This window comes from Capronia coronata (assembly GCF_000585585.1).
Source record: "Capronia coronata CBS 617.96 chromosome Unknown acBCG-supercont1.2, whole genome shotgun sequence".
In the NCBI taxonomy this organism is placed as follows: Eukaryota; Fungi; Ascomycota; class Eurotiomycetes; order Chaetothyriales; family Herpotrichiellaceae; genus Capronia; species Capronia coronata.
The window spans coordinates 1,428,142-1,456,090 of record NW_006912894.1 but is presented as its reverse complement, the minus strand read 5'-3'; the positions used below and the strand labels follow the sequence as shown (position 1 = coordinate 1,456,090).

Sequence of the window (27,949 nt, the reverse complement as noted above, 5' to 3'; positions counted from 1 at the left end):
CGTTTACCGGAGCTACCCAAGTACGCCTACTGCGGCGACAGGCAGAGAAAAGTAGGCAGAAGTGCTTTATCTTAGGCTTCATCTGCCCCAGAGTGTAAGCTCTTTGTACAGAGAGACAAGTTGAACGGATTGGAAGCTGGACCAGCTTTACGTCGCTTCGTGCCCCTGGATCAAGTAGCAAGTTGACAGAAGATGCTCGAGTCTGACTTGGACTGGCACACTTGTTACCGAGTCCGAGTCTGTCAGTGAGTCTTAGCTTCAGCCTGGTCATATGAAGCTTACGTCTGTCAAGAATAGCTCGAGGTCGCAGCGGCCTGTATCGCTACCGAAGTTGGTCTAACCCGAATAGCTCTCTGCTGATAGAATTAATCCGAGTCAGTCCGATTGGTCGCCTTGAACCTCATTCGAATCGGCAAGGGGAACTTTCACTCACGTAGCCTAGCATGTAGAAACTATTCGACATACCTACTACTAGTAGTTGCACATACTGAACCTGGACCATACTTCCTACTCCACCCAGTACTACTCGCCAGTCTCATTGACTATGACTTGCGCTCGGCACGTCTCCCAAGGCCAGTAGGGCGACAGGCCACGAATGACTTGATCTTATATTGGGCTAACCGTTAGGGCGGACCGAGCAAAGAGCCTCACCGACCTCGCCGAGCATCATCTCCAGGTTGGGGTTGGGATTGGGGACAACGTCCGTCTTAAGACAGACAATTTGGTGTTGTGGTGAGCCTGATCGCTGTTAATCTGCGCACCAACACCTCGTGTATACACCTCCCGCTCAATGCTGAACTCGGCGAGGCTCTCAATCTCGCTTGAGCAACAGACGTGAGTTGGTACGCCCATTTCTTCATTCCCTTTGACGAGGTCTTCATAAGACACACCATGGTGAGTCCCCCGTGTCTTTTCACTACCTATGCATTCTTTCCAACCGTAAGTCACTCATTTATTCATTCACGATGCGGATCTCTGTATGCGCGTGGCTGTGGTTGCTCGCCGTGGGCGCTCTTTCTGGCTCTGTCGACGAGGCGACGCCCTTGACGACGATAACTCCATGTCCTGCTGCACCTGCTTCCATCGCACCACCACCGCTCACAGTCACAAGCCAGTATCAGGCGGTATCGAGCTGCCAGGCATACACGGCCTGCTTGAAGCGGACTTGTAAGACGCAATACTCCTACCATACCTACGACTATGTCTCGACCGTAATCCCTTGCCTGGACTTTTCGACCACTGTGACTCGGACAGAGCAATCGATATTGATTTCTCGCTCCTCGAAGACCATCACCAACACACACGTGGTGAGCAAAGTGCGACATGGCCACAACATGGCCACTACGGCAACTGCCTACACCACCACGGTCAAGGAGTGGAGTGCTTTGTACAAAGACATTGGCCCTCTGGCTGTTCCAGGCTACGAGGGTAGCGGCCTTTGTCACACTTGTGAAGGTCTTGACGGCGAAAAGCGACAAGAGCTCGAGGTCATCGAGTGTGTCGCCAGTGCTCAACGTCCCACTATTTGCAGAAAAGGCACCGAGACCTGGATCTATGTCCCAGCTCCCACTTCCACCTCGGAGGCGATGGCCGTCTGCTCCTCTCACGCGGTTGCCCCCTTCGCGGGCATTTTCATCTTCGCATTCCCCCAAAGGGCACCACCAGCCACCATCCACATCCCGGGGAGAACAATAACATATACCATGGGAGGTCATCGTCCGAGTACAATAACCGCTACTGTCACGGCGACGGTTACTACTGTATCCGGTCAAGACTGGACTGCTTTTGTAACGCGAAGTTGTGTGCGACCAACAACGTTCGATTTCACAGAGACGGTTACCAAGACCATCATCTTTACAGTCCCACCTTTCGTGGTACCGTGGACGTAGGTTACTCACTCGACTCGTATGATTTATTCCTATGCTAATATGTTCATATCTTCTAGGCCTTCCTCAATCCCCGTCCCTCACGGCTGGAGTGATTGGACTATCGCGCCAACCACCGGGTACACTTCAACCACAGGCAGTAGCGCCATTCAAACTTCTTCGCCGCTCTTGACGACAGCAGCTTCGTCTTCGGTGTCCAGCTCAAGCACGAGTTTTCTGTCGTCCCTAACATCAAATTCTGATATAGGTCCTGTTTCAGCAAGTACTTCTACTAGCTCGAGCTCGACGACTACAGCTTCGTATTCGCTATCCAGCTTAAGCACGAGTGTGCTGTCGTCCCCAACATCAAATTCTAATATAGGGCCTGTTTCAGCGAGTACTTCTACCAGCTCGAGCTCGACAAATTTTTCGACTTCCGAGACCACTTTCCCTTCAACGCGTTCCACCTCATCGACGTTGACTACTGTCACCACCACATCTTCTGTGACCTCGTTCGGGTCTGTCACCACTGAGTCTTCGACTTCAAGCTCATCGTCAGTGTCGTTGACTACCGGTAGCTCCTCCACCATCAGCTTCTCGGGATCGACCTTTTCATCAACTACTACCGAGTCTTCGTTCAGTACGACGCTTTCTTCCTCGCCATCTACTTCCACTAGAAGCAGTTTCACAACTATCATCACTACCGCTGAGACTACAACCGGCACTACAACTCAGACCGGTAGTTCTGCAAGCACGACTGTGCCATCCACCCCAGCCCCGGTCACCACCACAACTCTCGAGACTACTACTCCTGTCACCACTACGGCTATTGAGCCCGTCACTTCACCCGAGGTCACAACGACTACCTCAAGGTCGACTAGAACCTCCTCGACAACTTCCTCGAGAATCTCCTCGACAACATTACGTTCTTCGACAGCTTCTTCAATAACCTCTTCGACAGCTTCTTCAATACGTTCATCGATAGCTTCTTCGATAGCTTCTTCAATAGCTTCTTCAATAGCTTCTTCAATAGCTTCTTCAATAGCTTCTTCGACAGCTTCTTCAATAGCTTCTTCGACAGCTTCTTCGACAGCTTCTTCGACAGCTTCTTCGACAATCTCTTCGACAACTTCCTCGACAACTTCATCGACGTCCACTACTCTCGTTCAGACTACCACCACACAATCGACCACCACCGCGGCATCCACTACCACCACACGATCGACGACGACGGCAGCATCCACTACCACCACACAATCGACAACGACGGCGACCACTACGACTACCGCGGCCTCCACTACCACCACAGAATCAACGACGACGGCAGCCACCACCACCACCACCTCACCCACACCCGTCCCAACTACAGCGTCAGGAACATGTGCGGTTCAAACGGATCCATTCGGCACAAGCACTGGTGCGCAGTTTAACAAATACTGCGGCCAGTGGTACCAGACCACCCGCTCACTCGCATACATTTCGAATGTCGATTATGGGACCTGTGCCGAACAATGTGCTAGCTACAGCACGTGCACGATGTTTTACGTCAATGGTTCACAGTGTGTTCTATGGCAGGGAACCCCTATTTACGTAGAAGCCTCGTCGGGTGTCAACAGTGGCATTCGTGTCTAACAAAAACCGACCGAAGCCAACTTACTGAGATTGTCAATGTCAAGCAAGCATTCGACTCTAGTTTAAGCCTCTCTCCCTACTACCCAATCCTGCTATATATTAATTTATCAAATTCCCGAAAGCGATGTCTTCTATATCTTGTTGAGCTGCAATCAAAAATGACCTAGTCGGGGACAGGTAGGCATTGCTGCTATATAATATATCTCAGTAGGTATCGCAGATTCGTAGGAAGTATATATAGCCTGTACGTACTTACAACTTACTGTCACACCATCCCTTAGAAAAGGAATGAATGCTCATGTATGTTACATGTATGCATATATGAATCTGCTGGAGTCAATGCTCACCCGAGAAAAGTTATAAAAACCATGAGACGTGCTTCGTGAGTCGTCGAACGATGCTCTGACCAACCCATTTAATATAAGACATGAACCGGAATGACGTGATTATCAGGGCTCGACGTGGGTTTCCCTTTCGGTATCGCCTTCAGAATCGAAACCACCGACGCCGATACCTGCCGATATCCTTGTCCCAAGCAGCGCCCGTCACCCTGGGCCAGCCTCTGCTCGACGCCGTGGAGAGTGGCATCGCAGATGGCGAATGATGCGTCGGACACGCACACGAATTGGCCCGGTTGGGTGCACAGGCCGGAGGGGATGAAGGGGAGCGGATGAGGTGCTGCGAGGGCGAATGCCCATGCCCCTATGGACGCTGCGATGAAGAGACTGGAGTTGCGCATTTCAGAGTCAACTTTCAAGTTTGTCTTGGTCAGAACAGATAGTGGTAGGTAGTGTGGGTATATTTGCTTTTGCTTATTCAAGAGCTTATTTGGATGTTTGTGCCCGTGTGCCTGTGTGTGTGAGTGCGTCTTTTGTTCTTCAACTGTATATCGTGTCTTCTCGATGACCAGTAAATAGTTGGCTTGAGTATGTATGTATAATGTGTTTCAGATAATGTTCATATGTAGGGACTCGGGAGAGTAGATTGGCAGATATTATGGGTGCCACAGTTTATATCAGTGCCCGTTCTGAACAAAGGTGTCATTGTCAATGGAGTAAAGGGATTGAACAATAGTTCTTTGTCCTTGCCATGACTCGTAACCCGGAGCCAATAATGGCAAAGATATTTGACAAGTATTGCTGTGTTGAACAAAGAACCTCGTACCGATTTTGGCGTTGACAAACCCAAACAATGCATGACCCCAGCATCGGCATGACTTTGGGGGGAAAGGAGCTCAAGGACCAGGCGATTTGCCGCGCAGTGGCATGACTTTCTGTAAGCGGCTCCAGGGTTGAAATCTTTTGCTTTTTTGTGGACTGCTAAATCATTGAAGCAAGGCCAAAATATAGAAGATTAAATGAAAAGCTCGTAGCTGGGTATAATAGATATCGTCCTGGTGGGCAGACAACCTCTCTTGGAAAGTAAATCTCCGAAACCAATCCCGCAATGAACAGGCCTATCCAACTTAAGTTTCACATTACAATACATCTTCTTTCCTTCTTTGGGGTGGGGCCACCTGCAGTGGATGTAGGCATGGTCTGCGCTCTTCCAAGAAGTTCTGGACCACCCTTCCTCCTCTTTATTTTTGTCTTCTTCGAGGACTCGGGGATTGCAGAGCCAAAGAGCCCATCTCCGCTGTCTGCCCACACCGTTGCCTGAAGGGCCCCGGCTTGCTGGTAAGGCGATTGCGAATTTGGATGGCCATATCCATTGGCGAACTGTTGCGGCGAGTAAGTGATAGTATTTGGACCCGCTCCATTCGGAACAGCGTGAGACCTAAACCCTGGCTCGCCAGGTCCGTACGAACTGGACACGCTTTCAATTGTCTCGAGTCTGTCCATCCGGGGCCGGTCGGTATATCCTCCCGTTAAAGAACGTAGATTCGGAGTAGACGCTGAAAAAGAAATCGAACGGCCGCTATTTCGTGAACTGCTCCTTGACAGCCCATTGGGAAGGTTGATGGCATTGTTGAAGGAGGGCGAACCAGGAGTACCGGCAGCCCCCCAGGCGGCGCGAGGAGGAGTTGGCACTCTACCTTTACCACTCATATTATGAGTTTTCGTGTTGGCGAGGGAGGTCGGGGCAAGAAGCTTGCGTTTCGTCTGCGATATGCGCCGGTTCAGGTTCGCCATTTGACCAGGAGTGGGAGGCGCAACTGAGTATTGAGCAGCAAGAGCACTCGGTGCTTCTGCGGAATTCTGATCTCTGTTGTCCGGTAGTGGTAGTGGAGCGGTTGGTTGACCTATGGGACCTTGTGGCGTCCGCGTTGCCTCCGAGGTTGGTGGGACTGGCGGAACGGGATGATTGAGACGAGCTTGCAGATTATTACCTGTCAATGTTATCGAGCCTAACGGGGTCGGCAGCGGTGAAGGCTGGCCTGTCGGGCTTGCATCAGGCGACCTTCGAATTGGGTGATTCACGTTGAAGGGAGAGCTACCTCCCGGTGTCAGCAACGGTGATACCTGGCCTTCATGAGATTCTGGTTTGGGAGACGGATTTGTGGGCGCATCTAGCGCAGATGGTGAGCTATTGTAAGGCAACCGTGAATTAGCCGCATGTTGAGAGGCGCCATGTGTCGACGAACCGTAATGACCGGTGGAGCGTCCTGTTGGCGCATATCCGAAGTCAGCGTTTAGGTTAGAATGAGGTTGCGAAGCGACCGGCGTCTGATAATGACTTGGCCGAGGAAAATGTGTGTGGTCAAAATCCTGTCGTGCTGGATGGACCTGGTTCTGGACAGATGGATGAGCGTTTTCTGAGATACCTCCTAAACCTGCGTCCATAGGATCGTGGCTAACCACCGCAGTAGATTGTCCAAGAGGGGATCCCAGCGACATACCCGGCTCGACTGATTCGTAGAAGTTGGTGGCGTACGGCGGTGGCGGGGAATCCCAAACGTTGACTGGAGGGTATGGCTGATGCGGGATATACGCTGGGTCTTGTTGCTGCGTAGAAAGAGGCGGTCTTGGTGGATATCTGGCGGTGGTGAAGCCTGCCGCAGTGGCAGATCTGTACAAGTTTGCTGCATTCGGTTGCTGAACTTGACTCTGAGCATGCGCCTGAGCCATTTGTGCATCGATATCCAGGGGAGATGATGGCCGCAAGGGACCAGTCTGTCGCTGTGCCCATGAGGAGCCCTGTTTCGTAGCCGCTGCAGTAGCAGACCGGCCCAAGGGCAGTATGGTACCCCCTCTTCCTCGGTCCCTGACAGTCCGGCGTCTTTCCATCGCGACCTCGATGTCCATATCACTCATCTGTTCTGTCAGCAGTTCCGGTTCATTGTCACCGACTTCAATGGTGATCTCGCGGTCTTGCCCGGCACTGGGCGAGTAATCGAAATCTAGGATTGCGACGCGTGACCCATCCACGGGCATAGTCTCGTCGCCAAGCTCTTCGACGAACTGGTCAATGCCGCCGGGGGCGATCACAACCAGTCTCTTTCCAGTCAGAGTGACCTCTTGCTCTTCAGAAATCTCGACCCATTTGGCCGCGGTACACTCTTGGAAACCTCGGATCTGTTGACCTTTGACAAACAAACTCTCCCGCCAGTCCACTTTGGCTGCTATTGAATCGTCCTCTATCTCCTCACTGCTCCCAGAGATGGATGGGGAATAGGCCATCAAGGGTTCAAGGTGTCCCGTTGCCGATGTAAGTCGAACGCCGCCTCGGAGTCGCTGTTCGTTTCTTTCGACTACAGAACCCATGTCTGGGCACACGTCCAATTTTTCCGGAATTCCATATATCCACAGTCCATTTTCGCCGAAGCCAGCCACGACAAGAGTTCCACATGCCGTCGCAGTCGGAGCCATACAAGGCATTGGTGTGTCAAACCGTACGTTCGCGATCGGGTTCAAAAAGTAGGCAACACCTGTTCGTGTGTCATCGGTGCGCACTGCTCTGTAGGTCATCAGGGTGTGGTCGTAAGCGAAAAGCCAATTAGCATCGCCCTCGGTGTGGCCCTGGAGTAGCTCCGCATGACTGCATATGCTGCTAATCTGCGGGAAGAGGATCTGGGTCGTCCACATGCGGCTGTGTACCTCCTTCGGAGGGAGATCGTTTTCGGTGTAGAAAGGAGCTGTGATGACGACTGCTGATGGCTCGTCTAAACTCTGCGTGCTTCCAACCAAGATCGACCCATCTCCAGAAAAGTTCAAGCTATCGATGGCTTCACTTCGAACTGCCCGGCGGTCTGTGGATAGAGCACTGGGAGCCAAGGAGAACACTTCAACACCTGCATCATAAGCAGCAGCCAATACCGTCCCTTCTGGAGCCAGTGTGATCGTCCTAGGAGGGTTGTCCATGACTAGCACCTGCGAGTGCTTGACACCGGCAGGGTTCAGCTGGTAGATGTTCGCTTGGTACTTGGACGACAGGACTGCTAGTATTAAGCCGTCGTCCGTGATTGAAGCAGAAAGAGGCCTCCTCATGGGCTTTAACTCTCTGCGCACCGTGATAATGTCACTAGTCGCGTCAATGACATAGATCCTCGAGGAACTAAGCGCGAGAATGGTCCGCCCATTGGGCGAGAACGAAAATCGGAACGCCTCTGCACCAGGTAGAGCAGCAGAGGAGCTGGCGTTGACAGAGATGAGGTTGATGAGCGTGTGCCGGGGTCGCAGGTAGGCTTGAAACAGGTTGCGGCGAACCTCCTGAGCAAACTTTGACTTGAGTCGAAGTAGATCGTTCTTGCGAAAGGGGCCCGTAATAACCGTATTGGCCAGAGCATAAGAAGGACATCGTGACAAATGATGGGCGTAAAGCTCCTTGTTCTGCGCGATACTATACCATGCTTTACTCGATAGCACCAATGAAGCAAACGTATTGGCGTCTACCATCCACAATATCCTGGACGTTGTGTCAGCGCTCTAAAGAGGAAAGGGGTTGAAGCACTCTGAGGAGCGGCGGTAGTACCTTTGAATGACCTCGACGGGCAGTTTGTGGAATGCGGTCGCTGTGGCAGTGTGATGGTTTACTCCGGCGCTGCTTCTTGCTCGCGACTGAGGAGTGTCGTCGAGCCGGTCGTAGCCATGTAAGGGAAGTGGCTCCGCCTCATTTTCGATCGGGTCTAGTGGCTGAGAGGGGATGTCGTCTCGAGAGACTGTCGACGAAGTCTTGGAAAGAGGAGGCGCGACAATCACAGGCGCCATAGCCATGGCGGTCTGGTATTTTGCGCGGAGATATATGGATGTGACTCTACTCATCTAGAGCCATGAAGAAGGACATGGTCGATGGCGCTTCCGACATTGTCTCCCGCCATGGACGCGTCGTGGAGGATGCCAGCTTTGTCTCGCATGAAGTGGCTGGCGGCGAGCGGCAGGAAGGATTTCACCTGTTGACCATGTCGGTGCAGCGCCAGTCTAGACTTGACCCTGGAAACCAGAGCTGGATGAGGACTGTTTGAGCTGTTGATGGTATTGACGGCAATGAGAGAGATCACAAAGGAGTTGGTGGTCAGCATTGAGATGCAGAGGCTAGAGAGGCAACGATGCTTGTATTCGTGATGATCCCGGCAGCACGGCTGAAACTGCCTTCGCAGACGGTTACCTACATGTACCTACCTTACCCTAACGTACCTTAGGCTCAGACTGCGCCTCAGTCAAAGTAATGATACCTACCAGGCACCTTAGGTAGGTATCTAGGTACCTATTCGGAGGTAGTTAGGTACTTGTGATCGGCTTGGGATACACCAGTGTCACCTAGAACTCGGTATATCGCACCCCACCACAATCACCTTCACCTTGTCGTTCCTTGAAGCCCGCCCCGCATGTAGGAGGAGAGCCTCGACCACAATTCTCCTGCCTACAGAGTACAAGTCCAGTGCTGTCAAAGCGCCTAAAATTAAACCTCGTTTGAAGAGAGGCACCAAACAGTCTAACAAGTGAGAGCGGCTGCCACTGGTCTATTCTGTAGGCGTTGCCAGCCTAAGGGTGCAGGCATCTTAGGCGTCCTCCGTCCCGTTGTAGGCGGCATGCTTAGCCTCTTAGCCTCCTTGTCAGCCTCCACACCCTCCACACCCTGCTTCTATTTTTGTAGTAAGACGGATCCTCATCAATCTTGCTAGTTGGTGCTCCTTAGTAGTGGGGGCTCCATCGGCAAACATCAAACAATCAAACCGTGAACACTTCCCAACTCTCCATCCCGCTCAGAGAGGCGAAGCAACTCTAGACGGACACTCTATCGCTTCAGATCTCAACCTGGTCTCACAGGATTTCTGATCAACACAGGCTCATTATTGGTAGTATCATTGCGGGTGTCTGGCTTCAACCACAACCTTTACCCAAGACAGTCAAGTTCTTTGTACATGAAGGGAGATCAGCTTCCACTTGTGCGCCCACTCGCCTTGGAGGGCCACTACTCCTATCCATATTGGTACAGCGAACATTCAACCTCCTGGGATGCTTCTCTCCAACGCTTGCAGAGACAAGCATCATCAGAAAACTGAGAAAATGAAGTGCCTCATTTCTTCTCTTCCTCCTTATTGCCGCTGCCACTGCCGCCGAACCAGCCGGAGAAGAATCCAATCTTCATGCTCTTCATGGCCTCCTCCTGCAATCTCTTCTCCTCGGCTTCTCGTTCAGCCAGCCATTTTTCTCCCTCCTCCTTGATCTTCTTCTCGAACTCCATGTATTGTCTTTGTCCTCGCTCGCGTATCTGATCCCATAGCATCTTGCCCTCTCCAGCCTCGTCGGCGCTGAGTGCGTCTGGGTGGGGTTTCGACAAGCCCAGCCATTGTGCTAGACCTCCGATGCTCTTCTTCTTGTGTTTCCGCTTCTCTGCTGCCTCTGCCTCGAACTTTTGACGTAGAATCTTCTCTCGTCGAGCGAACTCGGCCGGGATATAGGTGCCCTCGAACGACTTCAGCACCTCTCGCACGTCGTCAAATCCCATTGTCGCCAGGTATTCCAAGAACGGGATGAGCTGGACGAGCGTCTGATCCTTGGGGTCGCCCGTCCACTTAGGCAGGATAATGGCATTTTCGGGTTGATGTTTGACGTGATGCGGATCCGTGTCGATGATCAGCACCTTCTTCAGATCTCGGTTAAGGTAGGAAAGGTCCTATCTTCAGTTAGCATCGTGACGTGCGCCGTAGGAGGCGATTCAAACGCACCTTGATATAGCCGCCGTCCTTGTAGAGCGTGGCTTCGCGGAACAACGGCCATCTGATCGTCTGATAAGGATCGAGTTTCCGCAGCACCTGTTCAGCCATGGCCATGGGTTGGCTGGTGAACAAGACAATCTCATAGTAGCTCCCGAGATATCTTAGGAAATAGTCGACGCCAGGTCGTTTGGCTATCCGCCAACCCTTTTCTCGCGTCCATTCGGAATGGATGAGCATATCCTCCAGACTGATCACCAAGGTGAAGGGGTACCGTAGATTCGGGTCTGGATCTTCATCTGGCAACAGCTTGGTTGTCACAGGGTCGCGATAGTAGCTCATGGTTGAACCTAATCGAGCAGCCACCCGGTTGTAGAAGGCTTTGAACCCCCAGCCAGATGGTGCATCCTGGTGTGCTTTCTCCTCTTCTTCAGACTCCCAATTGCGGCCGAGATACGCGGTGTAGCCCGCAATTCCCACTCCCATTATTATGTACATGTATCGGAATACCATATTCTTTTTCCGGTCGCTTGATGATACGTACTCCGTCCGGGGAGTATCATCACCACCTCGTCCTCGCCCACCACTTGGCACTTCTTCCGCCGGATCTTCGGTGATATTGAGGCTCGCAGGGCTTGCATGGGCCGATTGCTTTGATCTGGCCTGGCTGAGCTCAGCGTCTAAGGTGGATGGAATTCCTCTCGTCAGATCCGGCAGAGGCTGTTGTGGCTGATCCGCCGACGCCGGTGGTGCATTCTGGTCTTCCGCTGCTGCTTGCGAAGTTTCATGTTCTCTCACCGTCCGCCGACTCGCCTGGGAGACTGATTCCGAGACGTGGTTGATGTCTCGGCTTGGATCGGCGCCGAAAGGCGTAGATTGTGAGGACTGCTCATCTTTTGGAGCTGGGTTGGCTTGAGTAAAAGGTACTTTTCGGAGCGGCTCTCGGGAGTCTGTCGATTGCGTAGATGATTCACCTTGTGAGTTGTTGGATGTGCTGGGGATCTTGTAGTCTGCACTCCGGAGACCTTGGTCTCGTCTGTAATATCGTAGTTGTGTCTGCGCAAATGCTTCTCCGAACAAAGGTCCGCAATGTCGCGGCCTTAATAGAGGTAAGGCTGCACGTCTGAGCATTGTGCGATCAGCATGTCAAGCGGTCAGTGATGGAATTGCGGATTGAGGCACTGAAGGCTTTTGCGGCGGTTGCTGCTGTTCCCGAATCTCTTGGGAAAAATGCTTTTGGTCTTTGGAGGCTAGCAGCGCAGTTCAAGTTCAAGTTGGAGACGCACTGCAGACAGTGGCAGTCACCCATCGTCGCTGCGGGTGAGTTTAACCAGTCTTGGCAGTAGGATAAGCCTGAAACAGCAAAAGCAGTCTATTGGAGATACACGGCACGGCATCTAATCTCACGCCGCTTTTAATGCTCACGACATGGAATTCCTCCAATATACTGACTTCGTCCTGGAACACCTCTACACTCTTGAACACACTCATTTCCCCTGACGACACCTGAGCGTACATCTTCTACATGCATGACTGAGAGAAAGCTGCTGTTAATGAGCTCTAGGAATTCTACCTTGGCAATCATACTTCCAGTCCCGGCCATAGGTAGAAGGCAAGCTCCGAATCAAGATTATCCGTCAAACCAGTGCTGCTGAAGATGTCGTTCCACGGATCCTGCCTCGATCCCAGGATATCTGTGGCGTTGTAGGTGCTATTGATCGAATGGTCTTGCTGACTACCCGAGTCGGCCACAACGTCGACAGGACGCTTTTGACCATGGTTGCTGCCAACAAGAAGAGTTTCGGAGGAACAGCCTCGTTGACCAGACTGCGAAGAATGAGGAACTCTCACATATCTGGCATCCTCCTGGCTCCTTTCTGACTCAACAGCAACGTCAAAAGTATTTGGCGTGGAGACCGTTGCTTGCAGCTGCTTGGCCTTGTCGAGGGCCTCGCTCCAGCATCTGGCCATGGGCCAAGCGCCTTGCAAATTGCCCAATTCTTCTGTCGACTTTTCTAAAATCGCTCGGGCGCGGTCGGTGTCAGAGGCTGGGATCTTCAGTGGGCGCTGCAACAGGTGGTTCGCCAGGGAGCCGCATATGTAGATGCAGAAGACGATGAAAGCCGGGAACCCCTGGTCTGGGGAACTCAAGGAGAAGAAAGCGTCGATCTGTTCATGTAAAGTGATCATATTTTCGAACATTTCCGCAATTATCTGGGCCTCCAGAGTCGCACGTGGTCTAGTCGTCGTACCACTTTGGCCTCCAGAGCCACTGCTGTCGTTGTTGTCGTCGTCGCTGTCTGCGAGAATTTCTTGTAGATAGCTCCGTCGAAGAACGATATTGCTTAGCTTGATCATCATGACAACTGATAGATATGCCAATTCTAATCTCTGAGTCTTGAAACCTCGAAAGTTCCAGACTGACCAACTATGACGGAGCGGAAGACTGCGTTCAAAGTCCTGCAAAGTGCTTGAGAGACGCAGGTAGTCTTGCTTCCGAGTCTGTATATCCGGGCCTGTGTACATAGGATTCTGGGGAAGACTTGGTCTTTCATTGCTAGCCACTCGGCGAGCTACCTGACCCCAAATGTTATGGGATTGGATTAAAGTGGCAAACAAGGAGCGTGTGGAAGATTGCGTGAGCTCAGGATGTTGAATGGCAGGCGGTGTTCCCATCAATGCTGCACGTTCAGGGGGCAACAGACCAAAGGCGAAGTCTTGCTCATCACATGGCAATAGAGTTGTGATGTCGTCAAGGGAGAAGCAGACGGGGGAGTTGTAGCCCGAATGTAGATTGTCGTGATTCTCCAACATCCAAAAAGTCCTCCTGGCCACCTCGGCGTTGACCACCTCGTCGGCCGTCGCGTTTTCGGGAAGCTGGTATGTTTCTTCACGATGAAGTCGCAACATGCCAGCCATGCGTACAGCTATCCCCATGTGGATCGCGCTTCGATGTTTATCACCCTTGCCCCACTCTGCAAGGCTCATCAGGAAGAACCCCTGAATGGCATCCAAACTAGGCCGATACATCTGATCCGGGACCATGGCTGCAGCTTTGTGGAGAAAGTAATCCGTGGCCTTCGTGCCATTGCCATATCTTTGGACCAACCGCGTCGTAAATCTGGCAGAGATGCTGAGAATACTGAGGAGGAGAAAGATGCTGATGGAATCTCTTTCCTGTGACAGACGTTCGAAGAAGTTGGTCTTAGGGAGGAAACCGAGTTGGAAGTAGGACAGAGTAAAGACCTTGCAACCTTCCACGACTTCTTCGAACGGGGGAAGAAGAGTCCAGTCCGTTGCTGCGGCAGTTGGTGTCGTGTTTCCTGTCTGCAGCCCCTCCGCTCCCGGGTGCGCATGGAGATAATGGTGAAGCGACCTAGGAGGTTTTTGTGTTCTTAGACCCCGATCTTCTGGTCCATCCGACAGTACATTTGGCAAAGAAGCGTTATCCGAACTAAGGGAATGCCCTCGTGACAGTTCTTGTTGGTTCTGCCTCATTCGCCTTCGATCTTGTCTGAACGCGCGATCATAGTCGGGCTCGCCTCGCTGAGGAAAGATGCACTCGTGATTGCCCCCCTGACAGTTCTGACACGGAGAACGGGTTCCCTCGTGCTGACATTTGATTCGAAGACGACGACATCTCCGACAAGCAACTGCAGCCCGTCCCAATTTGGGACGATTTGGGGAGGTCAGACTGTAATCAGTAAACGATGTCAAATCCATGGTGATGCCAGGTCCATCACTGCGCCGCTGATCAGGCAGATGAAACACCGATGATAACTCCAGACAAAAGTGCCGAAATAATTGTGACTGGCAGGCGGAGAAGAGAGTTGAGGCATTCGATTGATGAGTGAGTGAACAAGAGCAATAGACTAAACTACATCGAGACCTGTCGTACCTATTTTACCCACTCCCGATGTATCCACATTCCCACTTCAGACTATTACCTACCTTGGCAGGCTTCTCGATGAGTAGGTCCCTTGGCGGGGATTGATGACTCGATATAGATTACTGGTAAGAAGCATGGAATCAAGGGCGGCAGTATCGCCGTTTGAACCAGAATTGGCTATTCTCTACTACATAGAAATCACAACTGCTTGCGATACCGGATTTCCGCCCACCGAAACGGAATGTACAGGACAGCGCTGAGACACAACCCTACTTCAAACCCAATATCACCAGACTTCTCTGCGAGAGGGCCAGTATACCATACCTGTCCCATACACGGAATAATGAGCCCAAATGAAAGGCAAATGGCACCTATTGCAGGTATTCCGGAAGGGAGCTTGCTAGGAACATCCCAGATGGCATGGTCGTAAGTCGTGCAGTCGGCCTTGCGGAAAACAAAATGCTCCACGCCAACCACTGAGACAAAATCCGCCGACCAGTATGCGATGACATAGATAAAGTTCTCGAGACTCGCAAAGAAGTTTTTGGCCGCGTAAATCGACAGCGGAATGCAAACCGCCGTGTAGACGATGGCGAACGCGGCGCGTGGAACACGGACCAAAAAGGGCATGAGGAGTTGGCAGTTCAGCGTGACCGAGTACACCGCTGCCGCAATGTTCCCAAGCAGTGAGAAAGACAGGATGACGGCGACGAATTTGCCAAAGCCTCCAGCTGGCATGAGCATGGCCTCGAGCACACCGCCTGCAGAATACTTGTCATAACCCTCGCTCCATGAGGGTACATTGGGAACAGCTCCGCCGATCGCTGCCCCAAGGATCATCAAAGGAATGCTGGGGACAAGCAGGCCGGCGTAAGAATACCAGAAGATTCGTGCCCTGTTATACATTAGTTTGGGATGAGCAGCAAGTGGATAGGTAACATACGTTGTGACGCTGGGATGGCAGTAAACTGCAAAATCAGATGCCATTGCCGCCCAGGGAATCATGTAGCCAGCGATAACCCCTCCAAAAGAGATGACTGTTGCCGCCGTGGGAGACGCCGTCTCCACCTGGTTGGAGAGATGCTTGCCACCGCATCCAGTGGCAATTACGATGGCGATCAATGCCGGCAGCCAGGCGTAGCGTTCATATTGATGGAGAGCTTTGTATCCGGCGAAAGAGACCACTAGGGCGAGCACAGCGATAATGACAATGCCTGCGGTGGCATTCATGTTGCCGTTCGATACTGCGGACAGCGTTGAACCGCCAACGACGGCGTCAATCACTCCAAACCCGCCGATAGTTGCGAGGTTGAGAAGCACGATAATGGAGACGAGATAGTAGCTGGAAGCTTGATCAGCAGGTGAAAAACTGCGCAATGAGGCAGACTACTCACCCAAACGTATACCGTGCATGAAGCATCTGCCGCAACCCAGTCCTTGCACCCAGTGTACAGAAATATGCTGGGAAGATGGTGCAAAAGAGACTGAAGAAGATGATGAGCAGAGACGTGTCGCGCAGACTAAGACCGAAGCTCAAGGTTCCCACCATGCCTGTAACGATGCTGTAGGAACCCAGTCAGAAACTCATATATCACCCGACTAGAATACTCACGGGAGTAGGTTGATGCTCATTGTGAACCAGACGAAGAAAATATTGATGTAGCGGGTGTTGGTCCTCTCTTCCACGGCCACCGGAGTAACGCCGTGCAATTCGACGCCCCATGAGGCGAGTTTTTGGAGGATGGGATGCTTGAGGGATTGGTTCGGTTCAGCCTGGCCCTCGGCAATGTCTTGCACGACGGGGCTGGACGTTGCTTTCTCCATGTCTTTCTCCATGGTGCTTTGCGACAGAAGTAGAGAACGGATTCGAGTACGGAAAGGTGAAGCTCGACCAGAACATTTGGCCATGCTAGATGGAGACTGCGACCAAGGCGGGATGGGGTATATGTAGATATGTCATGGGGTCTTCCCCCTCTGCGCGGATATGGTAGCGACCGAGGCCAAGCCCCTTGGCTATCGTGAAATGCAGACATCCAACATATTGAGTTAACACGACGATTGCCAATGTAAGCGGCTGTTCCTTAGTAAGGCAAGTTCCTGCCACTCTGGTGATGTCCAGAACTAGATGATAACGACGACTGTCCGTTTGCCGGCCGGAGGTGGTGATAAGGGAGGGATGTGGCAAGGAAAACCCAGAAGGAAAAACTTAGAGTGAGGGATCCACTTTCGACCAATCGGACAAGGCCGTGGCCAGCGATTGGCTGGAACGGCCGGGGGGTCAGCTGATCAGGCTGAACCTGGGGCGGCAGGGTGCCGGAAGCTAAGCTCTCCGCTCGAAGCACGGTGGCTTATCTGCGAGCAATGTCCAGGGATGGGGTTTTCAGACGCGGACGAACAATCTTGAGCTTAAAATTCATGAACGTATTCATTTCAACCGTATAAGATGCTATTAACGTGATTGGGCGACGGTCTAATGATGCCCATGGCCATTTGGAACATGACCGTTGATCCCTTTGACCGCTCTGGTGTTTGATGAGCCCGCCACCAGCTGTGGCTGCCCTGCGGCGGCAAGATCCTTGCTCACTTGGTCCAGGTGGTTCAAGAAACCACCTTCAAATCCATCCCAAAAGGCCGGTTGCAGATCTATAGTCATGTCATCAGCGCGCTGGGAGTCAATATAGCAATGAGAACATACCGTGCAGAACTCCGGTTCTCTCCAGCGCGTAGTCCGTCAATGAGATATGGCCTGATATATGGAACATGAAGGCTGTTTGAAAAGGTAAGCTATGATAGAGAGCAAGTGTTGCTCTGAGCTTACCCATCGCATCCTCGTTGATACGCTGTGGCTGCAAGTCGACCGTTGTTGCATCTTTCCATCTCTCATAAGACTCTGCACACGGCGCAGTTAGTATAGCGACTCCAGGCTGGTACGTTATGATTGTGCTCACCTCCGTGTGGCATAAAACTGGCTTCATATGTCAGCCCACCAGGTACCAACGTCGTGGCAGACCCGGACCAGACTCCGTATATCATGCCCATGAGCTCGGTGGCCACATTGCGGTGATAATATGGAGGACGAAACGTGTTACTGGTCACACTCCATTTCGGGGTGAAGACAAGGAACTCGGAGAGCGCGACTCCGGGAACTTTCGATCGTGCCATCAACACGCAGTATATGGACGGATCACTCTGCTCCTTGTCCACTGTTGCTGAATTGATGAACTTCTCCAGAGCGTACTTGTACGGCACGTAATTGCCGTGCCATGCCACCACATCAAAGGGCGTATGATCTTGCTCGTACTCGAATAGCTGGCCGGCAAGCTTGCAAATCACTGTCCAGGGGGCTGATGGGTCGACATCCACCTCGAAGCTGGCCAGTGGATGCTCGAAATCTCGTGGTGAAGCCATACCATTGGATCCGATAGGGCCTAGCTCTGGAAGTTCGTAATGACTACCGAAGATCTCTTGGATGTATCCTCGAACCGGTCCGTCAGGTAACCTGACACGGAATCTGATGCCTGCCTGAATCACAGCCAGCTCACCTGGCTGGACCATGAGATGGCCAGACTCCGTCTGGATATCAAGGCGTCCTTGCTGGGGCAGGATGAGAAAGTCTCCATCGTTGTTGCAAAAGGCTGTCCTGTCCATGGACCGGTTGGCGGTGTAGACGTGGACCGCGAGACCTTCTTTCAGCACAGGGTCTCCATGACCACCAATGGTTTTGATCCCTTCAACGAAATCGACCGACTCAGAATCGTTGGGTAAGGGAAATGAGTCCCAGGACTGATCTTGTGGTAGAAATTGAGCTTTGTCATTTGACGTTGAAAAGCATGCCTGGAGATCATCGTGTCTCTGCCGGTATTTCTTCATCGGTCGATGGGCGACCGAGGGTCGTATCCGGTAAAACCAAGCATGCAATTGCGACGCCCGTGCTGACACAAAAGGCGTTCCATTTAGCTGCTCAGAGAAAAGGTCATATTTGCATCTTTGTGGCGTGTTTCTCGCATTTGGAAGAACTCCAGGGATTGCTTCGGTTGCGAACCGGTTTCCAAATCCCACCTGATATGCATAAGGATCTGCCGCCGTTGGTGTTGTTGAGTAGGCACACTTTGCCGTCGCCTCCAATGGTCTTGGGGAGGTAGTAGCTGATATCATCCTTTGGTTCTAGACAATTAATGATGTTGTAGTTTGCAGGGTTTCAGTCGAGCACAATATGTTCAAGCTGGCCGGCTAGGATTAAATGCAATGTGCCGCGTTTGGTCAAGAGAAGAACGACTATCTGATCTCCTCCAAATGACACGATCCGACGAGGGATCTTGATCCCTGTCATCATTCTAGCTTGATTCCTGACGCAAGGATAAATGCAGGCTGGCGATAGATACCAAGTTGCCGGCCGGGTGGACTGTGTGGGTCCGGCAACATTAGTACGTTTCTTCGAGATAACATCTGTCTTGCCTATCTCACAACCTCGCGCCGGATCTCTGGGATCTGATCCATCCACTACCCTGCAGCCAAAGAGTTGATGAGTCCCGGCGAGAATGAAATCACAATCATGTCCTCGCTTTCTGTCCTCGGTTGTGAAATCGAACTCTTGCTATTCGCTGTCATTGGCCTCAAAGGATAGTGCTATCAACAACCAGGACATCGGATCTACTGGACGTACATCAATCCGGTCAATTCATTATTTTCCTTCAAAGTGAGCCTACTACTGAGGTGCTCGGATTGCAAACATTATGATTCCAATATCGCTGGCTCTCCGCCTCCTTTTGGGCGGCAGTCTACTGTTTGGCTTGGTTGCCTTTTTATCGACACGATTCGGAAAAAGGACACCAAAGTCATGTCTTCCTCCAGGGCCCCCGGCAGAGCCTATTATTGGCCATCTTCGCATTATTCCCGAGGACCATCCGGAATATCAATATACAGAATGGGGAAAGCAGTATAGTATGGCAACGCTCGCAGTTTGATACACCGACATTGACATATCCATTCCATAGACTCGGATGTTCTGCATCTCAATGTCCTTGGGCGATCAATCATCATCCTGAACAGCGTCGAAGCCGCCCATGACTTGCTCGACAAAAAAGGTCAGAACTATGCTGACCGACCTCGATTTGTTCTCTTCGAAGTGTAAGGTTACACACTGCGTCAATGCGCGTGAACTTGAAAGCTAAACAGGACAAACAGCATGGGATGGGGCATCACCCTGACTTTCCTGCGATGGGGCCGCAAGTTCAAACTGCACCGGAAACTAATGCAGAGTTCTTTCACGCCGTCGGCATGTAAGCTCTACCGACCGATCCAGGAGGAAGAAGCAAGAAAGGCAGCTGCAGAGATCCTCGCCAGCCCGGGCGACTGGGAATATCTGTTAAGAAAGTTTTCCACAGCCGTGGTGCTGCGGATCGGCTTTGGGCTCGGGATCAGCAGAACGGATGATCAATATGTGAAAATGGCCATCGATGCGGAAGAGGCCACAGGCAATGGAGGCGTGCCGGCAGCTACCTTCGTGGACTTTTTCCCCGCCTTGCGGTTTGTTCCTGGTTGGCTGTTGCGGCTAGGACCTCTAGAACATGCCAGACAGTCCAAAGCATACATTCAAAAGCTACACGACGCCCCTTGGGACTCGACCGAGCCGGAAATCCGAAGCGGGAAAGCTATTATCCCTTCGTTCATGCGCACCCATTTGGAACGATACATAAGGAACGAAGAAACCGGCCAACCGAATGAGGCGACTATTGCCGACCTCAAGGGTGCCGCCGGGGCAATCTCGATAGCCGGAGGCAATACTACGTGGTCGACGATAGTGGTGTGCATCATGAACATGCTTCTCCACCCAGAAGTGCAAAAGAAAGCTCATGCCGAGATTGATACTGTGGTCGGCCACGATCGACTACCTTGCTTCGAGGACCGGGAAAAGCTTCCATACCTTGAAAACGTCATTCAAGAAACGACCCGTTGGTGCCCGTTGTCTCCCGTCGGCGTCCCACATGCCACTTTGGAGGACGATACGTACAGAGGCATGTTCATTCCCAAGGGGAGCGTCGTCTACGCCAACGCCTACGCAATGACCCACGATGAACGGAATTACAGCAATCCGGACGTCTTCGACCCAGATCGATATATTCTCAAAGACCAAGGTGGTAAAGGTGAACCTTACCCCGAAGGTCCCTTTGGGTTTGGCCGCAGGATATGTCCTGGTCAATACCTCGCCACAGCGGGCGTGTACATTATGATCACAACTCTACTGGCCACCATGGAGATGCGGAATCCAGTCGGTCCAGACGGGACAGAGATTCTTCCAAGAATCAAGTTCACAACTGGTCTTTCAAAGTCAGTCACAGCCCTCCAAATTGTCCTAGCGCTAGCCCTACTGACAGCCTCATAGTAAACCGGAACACTTCGACTGTATTATGACACCTCGCTCAGAGAAGGCCAAGCAGCTGCTTTTGCAGTATTCATGATAGATGAAAGAAGATAGTATTGTTCATTACTACTCTTCTAGGTTATAGTATGCTGTGGAGAGTACCCCCTAGTTTAGCAATGAGATCGCTAGCCAGAAGACTTCAAGTTCTTTGAGCGCTATTATCTGCAAAAGCCTCCCTCAACACTTGTGCGGCATCGGCTACCAGCTGTTTCCCCTGTGATAGTACACCTGCCATATGGACTGTGTGAGTATATAACCACAAAAGAAGTAAGGGTTCTTATTAGGAACTTACCATTCATGGCCAAAATAGTATGTGTCATGCCAGGATATATTTTAACATCAACTTTGATGCCCAGCGAGCTGACTCTGTCCGCAAAATCCAGGGCTTCTGGTGCCAACACGTCCTGCTCTGCAACTGCAATCCACGAGGGCGGCAACTTGCTGAGAAGGTCTGGGGGAGCAAGGTTTGGAGAGGCGCTCCAGTTATAAGCGTCCGAAGCGGCTGTCAGATACATATTGCGATACCACGTCATCCGGGCGGGTGACAGCCAGGGGGCATGTTGTCGCGATCTCCATACCGTGTCGGTCGTCGCAGTGTTGTCGATGACGGGGATGATGAGCATCTGAAAAACCAGAGGGATGGGTGTCGGGAAAATGGAGGCATTGAGACAAGTCACCAATGACAAATTACCGCCTCTGTTCGTCTCATTAGCCTTTGCTTTTTGCCATCAATCGTAGCATGTCATCTGTTGACTCCATGCTCATCGTCCGCTGGTGCCGGTTGCCAAGTGTGACTTACGCTGAGGTGCCCCCGATAGCGATCCGCGCGTTGTCGATATCGAGTTCACGACTACCATCCTCGCTGTGTACCCATATCAGAGCCTCAAGAGAGTCGTCCACTGCTGCAGGATACGGATGTTCTGGGGCAAGACGGTAGCCGACCGTAACGATGACACAACTTGTGTCTATATACACATCAAAAATGCATCCAACCTTTTGTAAGCTCGTACATACCCCTGCACATCCTCGTACAAAAGTCATTCTCACTCTGTATCCCTCCTATAGCCCAACCTCCACCGTGATACCACACAAATACGGGCCATCCGTTTGCTGGACGCTCCCCTGTTGGCCAAAAGACTCGCACTGTACAGTGCTCTAGCTCGATATCTTTGACATCTTTGACCGGCACGGGTGCAGATCCCCCGGGCGGGAATGGCACACGCGTACGAGTGCTTACCGAGTCCCACGGGCGGACATGGTCAGGTTCAACATACTGGATGTACTTATCGTGGAAAGCAGCATACTCGGGATCCAGATGGGATCTGATCTCGGGGTTGAGAGGTTGATAAATTGTGCTGCTGAGCTCTGCATCGCTGAGTCTCATGGCTGAGCTCATCCTCTGTCTTCAGTATTGTATAGAAGAGTGCAAACCCGAAATTCATTCGGTGCCGAGGCCAAGTTTGTGCTGGAGTGCCGGGAGTCAGATATCCGGCGTCCAATAAGCACTTAAACAATGTTGCGACATGTAGTTGACGTAAATAGAAATGTCCATTACTCTACACATAGGCCCAGACGCGGCTTGGATGTTGAACATGGATCCTGGGCATGTAGCGCTGCTTGCGAATGCTGGTGAGATGAGAATCAGATCGATTATAGGTTTGCCGAAAATCCGGCAATGTAGTCAGATAGCCTTACCGGCGGCAAAGTGGAAAAGTGGATTTTGATAAGCCTGCTAAACGTGAAGAGCACAACGGATATTGACGCAGTCAATGCTCCCTTCACTTTCTTATCTCGGACCTCCGAGAGCACTTTTTTCAAACAAGCAAGAAGAATATGCTGAGAAGGGCAAGCGGGCTGGAAAAACAATTCTAGTGGCGGGTTATCCGAATCTTGAATCTCCAATAGCCCTCGAACAAGCATTGCTTAACCGACCTAGGTGGACGGGTACAACCGTTCGCTTCGCAGGTTGGGCTATAGGGAGTTTGCACGTTTGATAGCCATCTCTTACTGGCATTCTTCAGTGGCCACGATTGTCACGATCCACAGAGTCGTCTCAGGGATCTATCAGATAAAAGCGAGTCTCCCTCAAGGCCGGACTCCCGCCGAAGCGCCAACGAGAATACCACCCCGACAATGACCACCAACTCGGCCTCAGACTCAAATGTTCAGTCCGGCTATGGAAACCGGATGGAATGGGGTCAAAGACCGGCATTGATTTTGATCGATGTGTGCAAGGCATATTGGACCGAAGGATCTCCCCTGTCGGTTCTGTCCAACCCAACTGGGGCTGCCTCGCCAGACTCGATGCGACGGCTACTGGCCGCTGCTCGAGCAGGCAACGTGCCGGTGATATGGACCAAGGTTGAATACACCCGGGCAGATATGGGGGATGCAGGACTATTTTGGCGCAAGGCAAAAGCCCTCGATGTGTGGCTGAAAGGGGACACACGAGGACTGGCAGACTGTATCGAAGGACTGGAGCCGGCAGAAGGCGAAGTCGTAGTGGTGAAGAAGTACCCCAGCGCCTTCTTTGGGACATCTTTGATTTCAGAACTTCAGGTAAGCCTGCTAGCAAGATACTAACATCCCAGACCTACTGTCAACAACCACTGACTGCTAATGTTTGGCAGGTGTTGGACGTTGATACTCTGGTGATCTGTGGTGTGAGTACTTCTGGATGCGTACGTGCCACGACACTCGACGCGCTTCAGTATGGGTTTAGACCAATGGTCAGTCCGCCTTCTTTCGTCTTTGACGCCTATTGCTATTGTTATGTTTGAAAGCTGAGAGGGCCATAGGTCGTCGGACAAGCATGTGGTGACCGACTGCCCGAGATTCATAACGCCAATCTTTTTGACCTGGATGCAAAATATGCCGACGTGATTGAGGAATCGGATGCCATCTACCACCTGAAGTCAGGTTGGTGATGCGAAGAAGGTCATCAAGATTGAGGTATTGCTCTTTAATTTGTATAGTCATCCTACTACTCAATTTTGGTTGACGTCTACAGAGAACCCGCTTCAATTGAAAGGGGTCGCTAATCACTTACACCTTCGATACTGTAGGTGGCACGTTAGGCACATATCATGTTTCTTGTCAAACCATCCCATCTGTAGTTACGTAGCATTCCATGGTTGTCGTATACAACGACCAAATATCATTCTTCAAGGTGACGAATGAGCTTGCGGCCCCCGTAGCAGAACCTCTGGCGGTATTGTCTACCTTCCTGGCAGTCGCAGGAACAAGAAGAGCCAGCAGAAGTCAGCAGTGGTGGAAGAATGTGAATAGCCTTCAGTTCAACTTATAAGGGACTATCACAGTATCTAGTAGATAGCAGAGAAAGTCTCCACTTTTCTTACCTGCCGGAAGTGGAGTCTAAGCCGGTGTCCCTGGGCCGTAATCGGAGATAAGACCGGACACCCCCTGCAAAATTGCACAGTATAATGTTTGTATGCCTCACATACAGACTACATACTCGGTGATCATGCTTCAAGACTGCACTTGGCAGTTAAACCATTGAGCTGCCGCTGCACCTTCAATGCATGTTGCTCCTAGTACCCGATGCCTATAGACGAAAAGGAGCCCGAGGTCACTGACTCGTCTCCCGAGCTTGTGACTGCCACGCAACCCCCTGTGTCTGACAATGTCAACCTGGAACCGTATAGTATCCATGGAAGAAAGGCAAAATGGTTCCTTGTCGGCATGGTTGCTTTGGCTGGCTTCTTCAGGTACGATCTAACAGGCCTTAAACGAAGAGTTCGACACTGATTGAGGTCGAAACCAAACAGTCCATTACCCGCAAACATATACTTTCCGGCCATGCCTGCCTTAGCGACTGTCTTTAACGTTTCGATCGAGTCGGTTAACTTGACGGTGACTATATATCTGGCCATGCAAGGCATATGTATGTTGGAACACGCTGCCCCTTTGAAGGCAGTAGTCCTGACACTTAAGTCTCAAAGCACCCATGCTCTGGGGACCACTTTCCGATCGGTTGGGACGTAGGCCCATGTTCATGATCTGCCTCGCGATCCTGGTGGCGGCGTGTATCGGTCTGGCCTTGACTCCTGCGTCTGCCTTCTGGCTGTTTCTCCTCCTCCGCGCTCTGCAAGCCGGAGGTTGTGCCAGTACCATCGCTCTTGGTATGTCGCTGTACCTATGGTTTTTTTTATGGAGGTCTGAGAAGAAAGCTGACCGGCCGTTCTTTTGGGTCACCAGGCTCCGGAGTCATTGGAGATATCTCAACACCCGAGGAGAGAGGGGGGTTTTTTGGAATGTTCAATTTAGGACCAATGGTAGCATACTCCTTCTTCACGGTTGCTCGATCGTATGGCTGACATGATCATTGTAGCTTGCTCCTTGCATAGGACCAGTTTTAGGAGGCGCTCTCAACGATGGGTTGGGCTGGAGGTAGCAACACATTCCACAGCATGTCCAGAAATTGTTCGCTGACAGGAGATCTTTCATCTGCAGATCCATTTTCTGGTTTCTGACAGCTTTTGCCGCAGCCTGCCTTGTATTCATCGCCTGGTGAGAAAAGTCATCTCAGTCCTTCGGGCTTGACAACAGACTAATAGCGCTTAGCTTCTTACCAGAAACCATGAGAACCTTGGTTGGAAATGGTAGCTTCGCTCCTCCACACGCGATTTATCGTCCCCTCATACCCATCATACACCAAGGGACCATCGACCCGACGAATTCATCGCACATGACCCGGGCTACTCGTCAATCAGTGAATCCCTTGAAGCTCTTCCTCTATAAAGATGTCCTTTTGACGCTGTCCTACACTGGTATTGTGTATGCGGTCAATTATACCATTACAGCCACAATCTCGAACTCATTTGCTCACATTTATCCCTACCTTTCCGACACCTCAATAGGGCTGTGCTACCTCGCGTCAGGAGGCGGAATGATCTTGGGTTCGACACTTACAGGGAAAATGTTAGACTGGGAGTATCGAAGAATTCGAGAAAAGTGGGATCGGACTCCTCAAAGTACCAAGAGCAGCGACTTCCCCATCGAAGTAGCACGGCTCAGAATGGTGCCTGTGTTACTGGTGATCTTCGTTGCCTGCGTTCTCGCTTGGGGGTGGTGCTTAAAGAACAAAGTATCCATTGCAGGGCCCCTAGTGCTCCAAGTCATCTGTGAGTGCCACAAAAAGCCCAGAATCTACGCACATTGTGAGCAGCAGCTGATAGAAACAGTGGGTTATACGTCCATCTCGATATTGAACACAACCATGACTTTGATGATTGATATTGTTCCGGGGAGGAGTTCTGGGGTCATAGCATGTGTACGTTACCCCCATCCTTTCAAGGCACCAGTGCTAACAGATATAAAACAGACAAACCTGGTCAGATGCTCCTTAGCAGCAGTGCTTGTCTCTCTGATCGACAAGTCGGAGGCACACCTCGGTCAAGGATGGACGTATGTTGTTTTGGGCCTTATCTGCTTTTTTCTTCTGCCCTTGATATACATAGAAATGCGTCTGGGACCACGCTGGCGATCTGCCCGGCAAACAAACTTTTCGACGATGTGATGTATAGTCGGCTCAGAATGAGTCAAGTCGTGTCCAGAGGTATACCGCATTTGGAGGCCTTTGGCTGTCAACAATAGAATATATCTTGAGATATAAGGGACTTTGAGGTCAGATCTACGCCGAATAACAGTTTCAGTGCAGCATCAACCTACTGGTCCATCATAAATGCACGAACTTGTCAATGAGCAAAGAACTGGTCTGATATCCGTCTGGGCAGTTGGAGTAAGGGGGTGGCCTAAAGCGGCCTCATATTCTTTCCAAATCAGGCTAAAATGGATTCAAGTTTTATCTCTTGTTACCATTGGGTGAAAAGCGGAGAGCCTGCGGTGCTAGCAGAGTCCCTCACCTTCATTTGCCGCAGCTCGTCTTCTCTCCTCTTGTTTCTCTTCTTTTCTTCTCATAACAGAAAGTTGATAAACCCCAGGATTTTTGACAGGCCGTCCACAGACCTATATGTTCGGCAGGTTGTATTAGCTGGGCAGACGGACACGGACGTCCTCCTCAAGAGCGCACGAGAGGCCAGCCTATGATCTTCAAGTCGCCCCGTAAGGACGTTACAATCATCTACACCTTCACCCAACACGATGAGTGCATGAAGCATCGAGTTCGTTTCCGAATTCCACCTCCAAATATCCTGCACATCTTAAAACCCTTGAATCCGCATTCCTACTTCCGATGCCACCGTCCTGGCGAGATGGCCTCGTCAACGCGTTTCCGATCCCGCAGGATCGTTTGAAAACGAAGAACAAAAAGCTCTTACAGCAGGGAGTGCATCTTGAGAATGTATCAAATACTTCTGAGGAAGGCGACGAAGCATTGCCGCCGGGAAAGCCATTCCCATTCCTCGAATTACCTGCCGAGATCCGCAACAGGATATATCGCTTGGTCCTGTTCAGCAAGCCAGGATACCGGGGAGCTGACGGCAGGAAAAAGAGCCGGACATCCATTCTTGCCGTGAGCAAGAAGGTGCACCAAGAGGCATCATACATTCTATATAGCTCATTGAGCTTCAGAATCTTCCCTCTCCAGGATTTCACCCCGGTGCCCACCATCCAGGAGTTGCGACCAATGTACCGTGCCATGGTCACCCAGCTGGAACTGGTGGTAGGGTCTAGTTGGACCGGTCCGCCCAAAAGCTGGCGCGTGAACAAAGTGCTAGCGAGACATCTGGGAAGGCTCTCAGCGGTCCAGATACTGAAAGTGTTTGTCCAACTTGACCCAAGTGTTCCCATGTACGAAAAATACCGGATCTCGTTCGACTTCTATACGGACTTCTGTGGAAATCTGCTCCACGATGTACTGGTCGCTATGCCCCATGTCACCGCTCTGGTGATAGATGGCAATCCCGGCATTGACACCACGGGGCCTCTTGTTTCCCGCCTGCTGGCTGAGGCCAAGAGTGAAGGGAAAGTGTGTACCTTAGGACCAAACAAGACGCTTTCCACCCCGACAGGACTGAAGAAGCCCATCTTCTGGATATGACATGAGAGTTATGAATTAATGAACT

The 27,949-nt window shown here is 51.5% G+C and overlaps 11 protein-coding genes across 11 annotated transcripts; 5 read left to right on the top strand and 6 right to left on the bottom strand.

Annotated features, from left to right (window-relative positions):
- Positions 1-1,334: 1,334 nt before the first annotated feature.
- Positions 1,335-1,889, top strand: A1O1_02201 (uncharacterized protein; the record flags this gene model as incomplete). Its single annotated transcript, XM_007723112.1, has 1 exon — positions 1,335-1,889. One exon carries the CDS (start codon positions 1,335-1,337, stop codon positions 1,887-1,889), a length of 555 nt encoding a protein of 184 aa, XP_007721302.1.
- Positions 1,890-4,969: 3,080 nt separating this feature from the next.
- A1O1_02200 (uncharacterized protein) lies at positions 4,970-8,644 on the bottom strand (the record flags this gene model as incomplete). Its single annotated transcript, XM_007723111.1, has 2 exons — positions 4,970-8,342; positions 8,409-8,644. The coding sequence occupies 2 exons, from the start codon at positions 8,642-8,644 to the stop codon at positions 4,970-4,972; spliced, it is 3,609 nt and encodes a 1,202-aa protein (XP_007721301.1).
- A 1,309-nt stretch (positions 8,645-9,953) lies between these two features.
- Positions 9,954-11,724, bottom strand: A1O1_02199 (uncharacterized protein; the record flags this gene model as incomplete). The annotated part of the gene is made up of 2 exons (XM_007723110.1): positions 9,954-10,553; positions 10,606-11,724. 2 exons carry the CDS (start codon positions 11,722-11,724, stop codon positions 9,954-9,956), a joined length of 1,719 nt encoding a protein of 572 aa, XP_007721300.1.
- Positions 11,725-12,174: 450 nt separating this feature from the next.
- Positions 12,175-14,316, bottom strand: A1O1_02198 (uncharacterized protein; the record flags this gene model as incomplete). The annotated part of the gene is made up of 1 exon (XM_007723109.1): positions 12,175-14,316. The coding sequence occupies one exon, from the start codon at positions 14,314-14,316 to the stop codon at positions 12,175-12,177; it is 2,142 nt and encodes a 713-aa protein (XP_007721299.1).
- Positions 14,317-14,680: 364 nt separating this feature from the next.
- Positions 14,681-16,318, bottom strand: A1O1_02197 (NCS1 family nucleobase:cation symporter-1; the record flags this gene model as incomplete). The annotated part of the gene is made up of 4 exons (XM_007723108.1): positions 14,681-15,377; positions 15,426-15,824; positions 15,877-16,044; positions 16,095-16,318. 4 exons carry the CDS (start codon positions 16,316-16,318, stop codon positions 14,681-14,683), a joined length of 1,488 nt encoding a protein of 495 aa, XP_007721298.1.
- A 634-nt stretch (positions 16,319-16,952) lies between these two features.
- Positions 16,953-18,637, bottom strand: A1O1_02196 (homogentisate 1,2-dioxygenase; the record flags this gene model as incomplete). The annotated part of the gene is made up of 4 exons (XM_007723107.1): positions 16,953-17,125; positions 17,178-17,249; positions 17,301-17,372; positions 17,431-18,637. 4 exons carry the CDS (start codon positions 18,635-18,637, stop codon positions 16,953-16,955), a joined length of 1,524 nt encoding a protein of 507 aa, XP_007721297.1.
- A 578-nt stretch (positions 18,638-19,215) lies between these two features.
- Positions 19,216-20,940, top strand: A1O1_02195 (uncharacterized protein; the record flags this gene model as incomplete). Its single annotated transcript, XM_007723106.1, has 4 exons — positions 19,216-19,423; positions 19,477-19,609; positions 19,667-20,809; positions 20,865-20,940. The coding sequence occupies 4 exons, from the start codon at positions 19,216-19,218 to the stop codon at positions 20,938-20,940; spliced, it is 1,560 nt and encodes a 519-aa protein (XP_007721296.1).
- A 102-nt stretch (positions 20,941-21,042) lies between these two features.
- Positions 21,043-22,287, bottom strand: A1O1_02194 (uncharacterized protein; the record flags this gene model as incomplete). Its single annotated transcript, XM_007723105.1, has 4 exons — positions 21,043-21,131; positions 21,196-21,599; positions 21,703-21,868; positions 21,936-22,287. The coding sequence occupies 4 exons, from the start codon at positions 22,285-22,287 to the stop codon at positions 21,043-21,045; spliced, it is 1,011 nt and encodes a 336-aa protein (XP_007721295.1).
- A 749-nt stretch (positions 22,288-23,036) lies between these two features.
- On the top strand, positions 23,037-23,830 carry A1O1_02193 (uncharacterized protein; the record flags this gene model as incomplete). The annotated part of the gene is made up of 3 exons (XM_007723104.1): positions 23,037-23,462; positions 23,534-23,632; positions 23,702-23,830. 3 exons carry the CDS (start codon positions 23,037-23,039, stop codon positions 23,828-23,830), a joined length of 654 nt encoding a protein of 217 aa, XP_007721294.1.
- A 634-nt stretch (positions 23,831-24,464) lies between these two features.
- A1O1_02192 (uncharacterized protein) lies at positions 24,465-26,442 on the top strand (the record flags this gene model as incomplete). The annotated part of the gene is made up of 9 exons (XM_007723103.1): positions 24,465-24,631; positions 24,692-24,807; positions 24,866-25,045; positions 25,122-25,198; positions 25,255-25,313; positions 25,377-25,433; positions 25,488-26,047; positions 26,108-26,196; positions 26,248-26,442. 9 exons carry the CDS (start codon positions 24,465-24,467, stop codon positions 26,440-26,442), a joined length of 1,500 nt encoding a protein of 499 aa, XP_007721293.1.
- A 675-nt stretch (positions 26,443-27,117) lies between these two features.
- A1O1_02191 (uncharacterized protein) lies at positions 27,118-27,924 on the top strand (the record flags this gene model as incomplete). The annotated part of the gene is made up of 1 exon (XM_007723102.1): positions 27,118-27,924. The coding sequence occupies one exon, from the start codon at positions 27,118-27,120 to the stop codon at positions 27,922-27,924; it is 807 nt and encodes a 268-aa protein (XP_007721292.1).
- Positions 27,925-27,949: the final 25 nt, after the last annotated feature.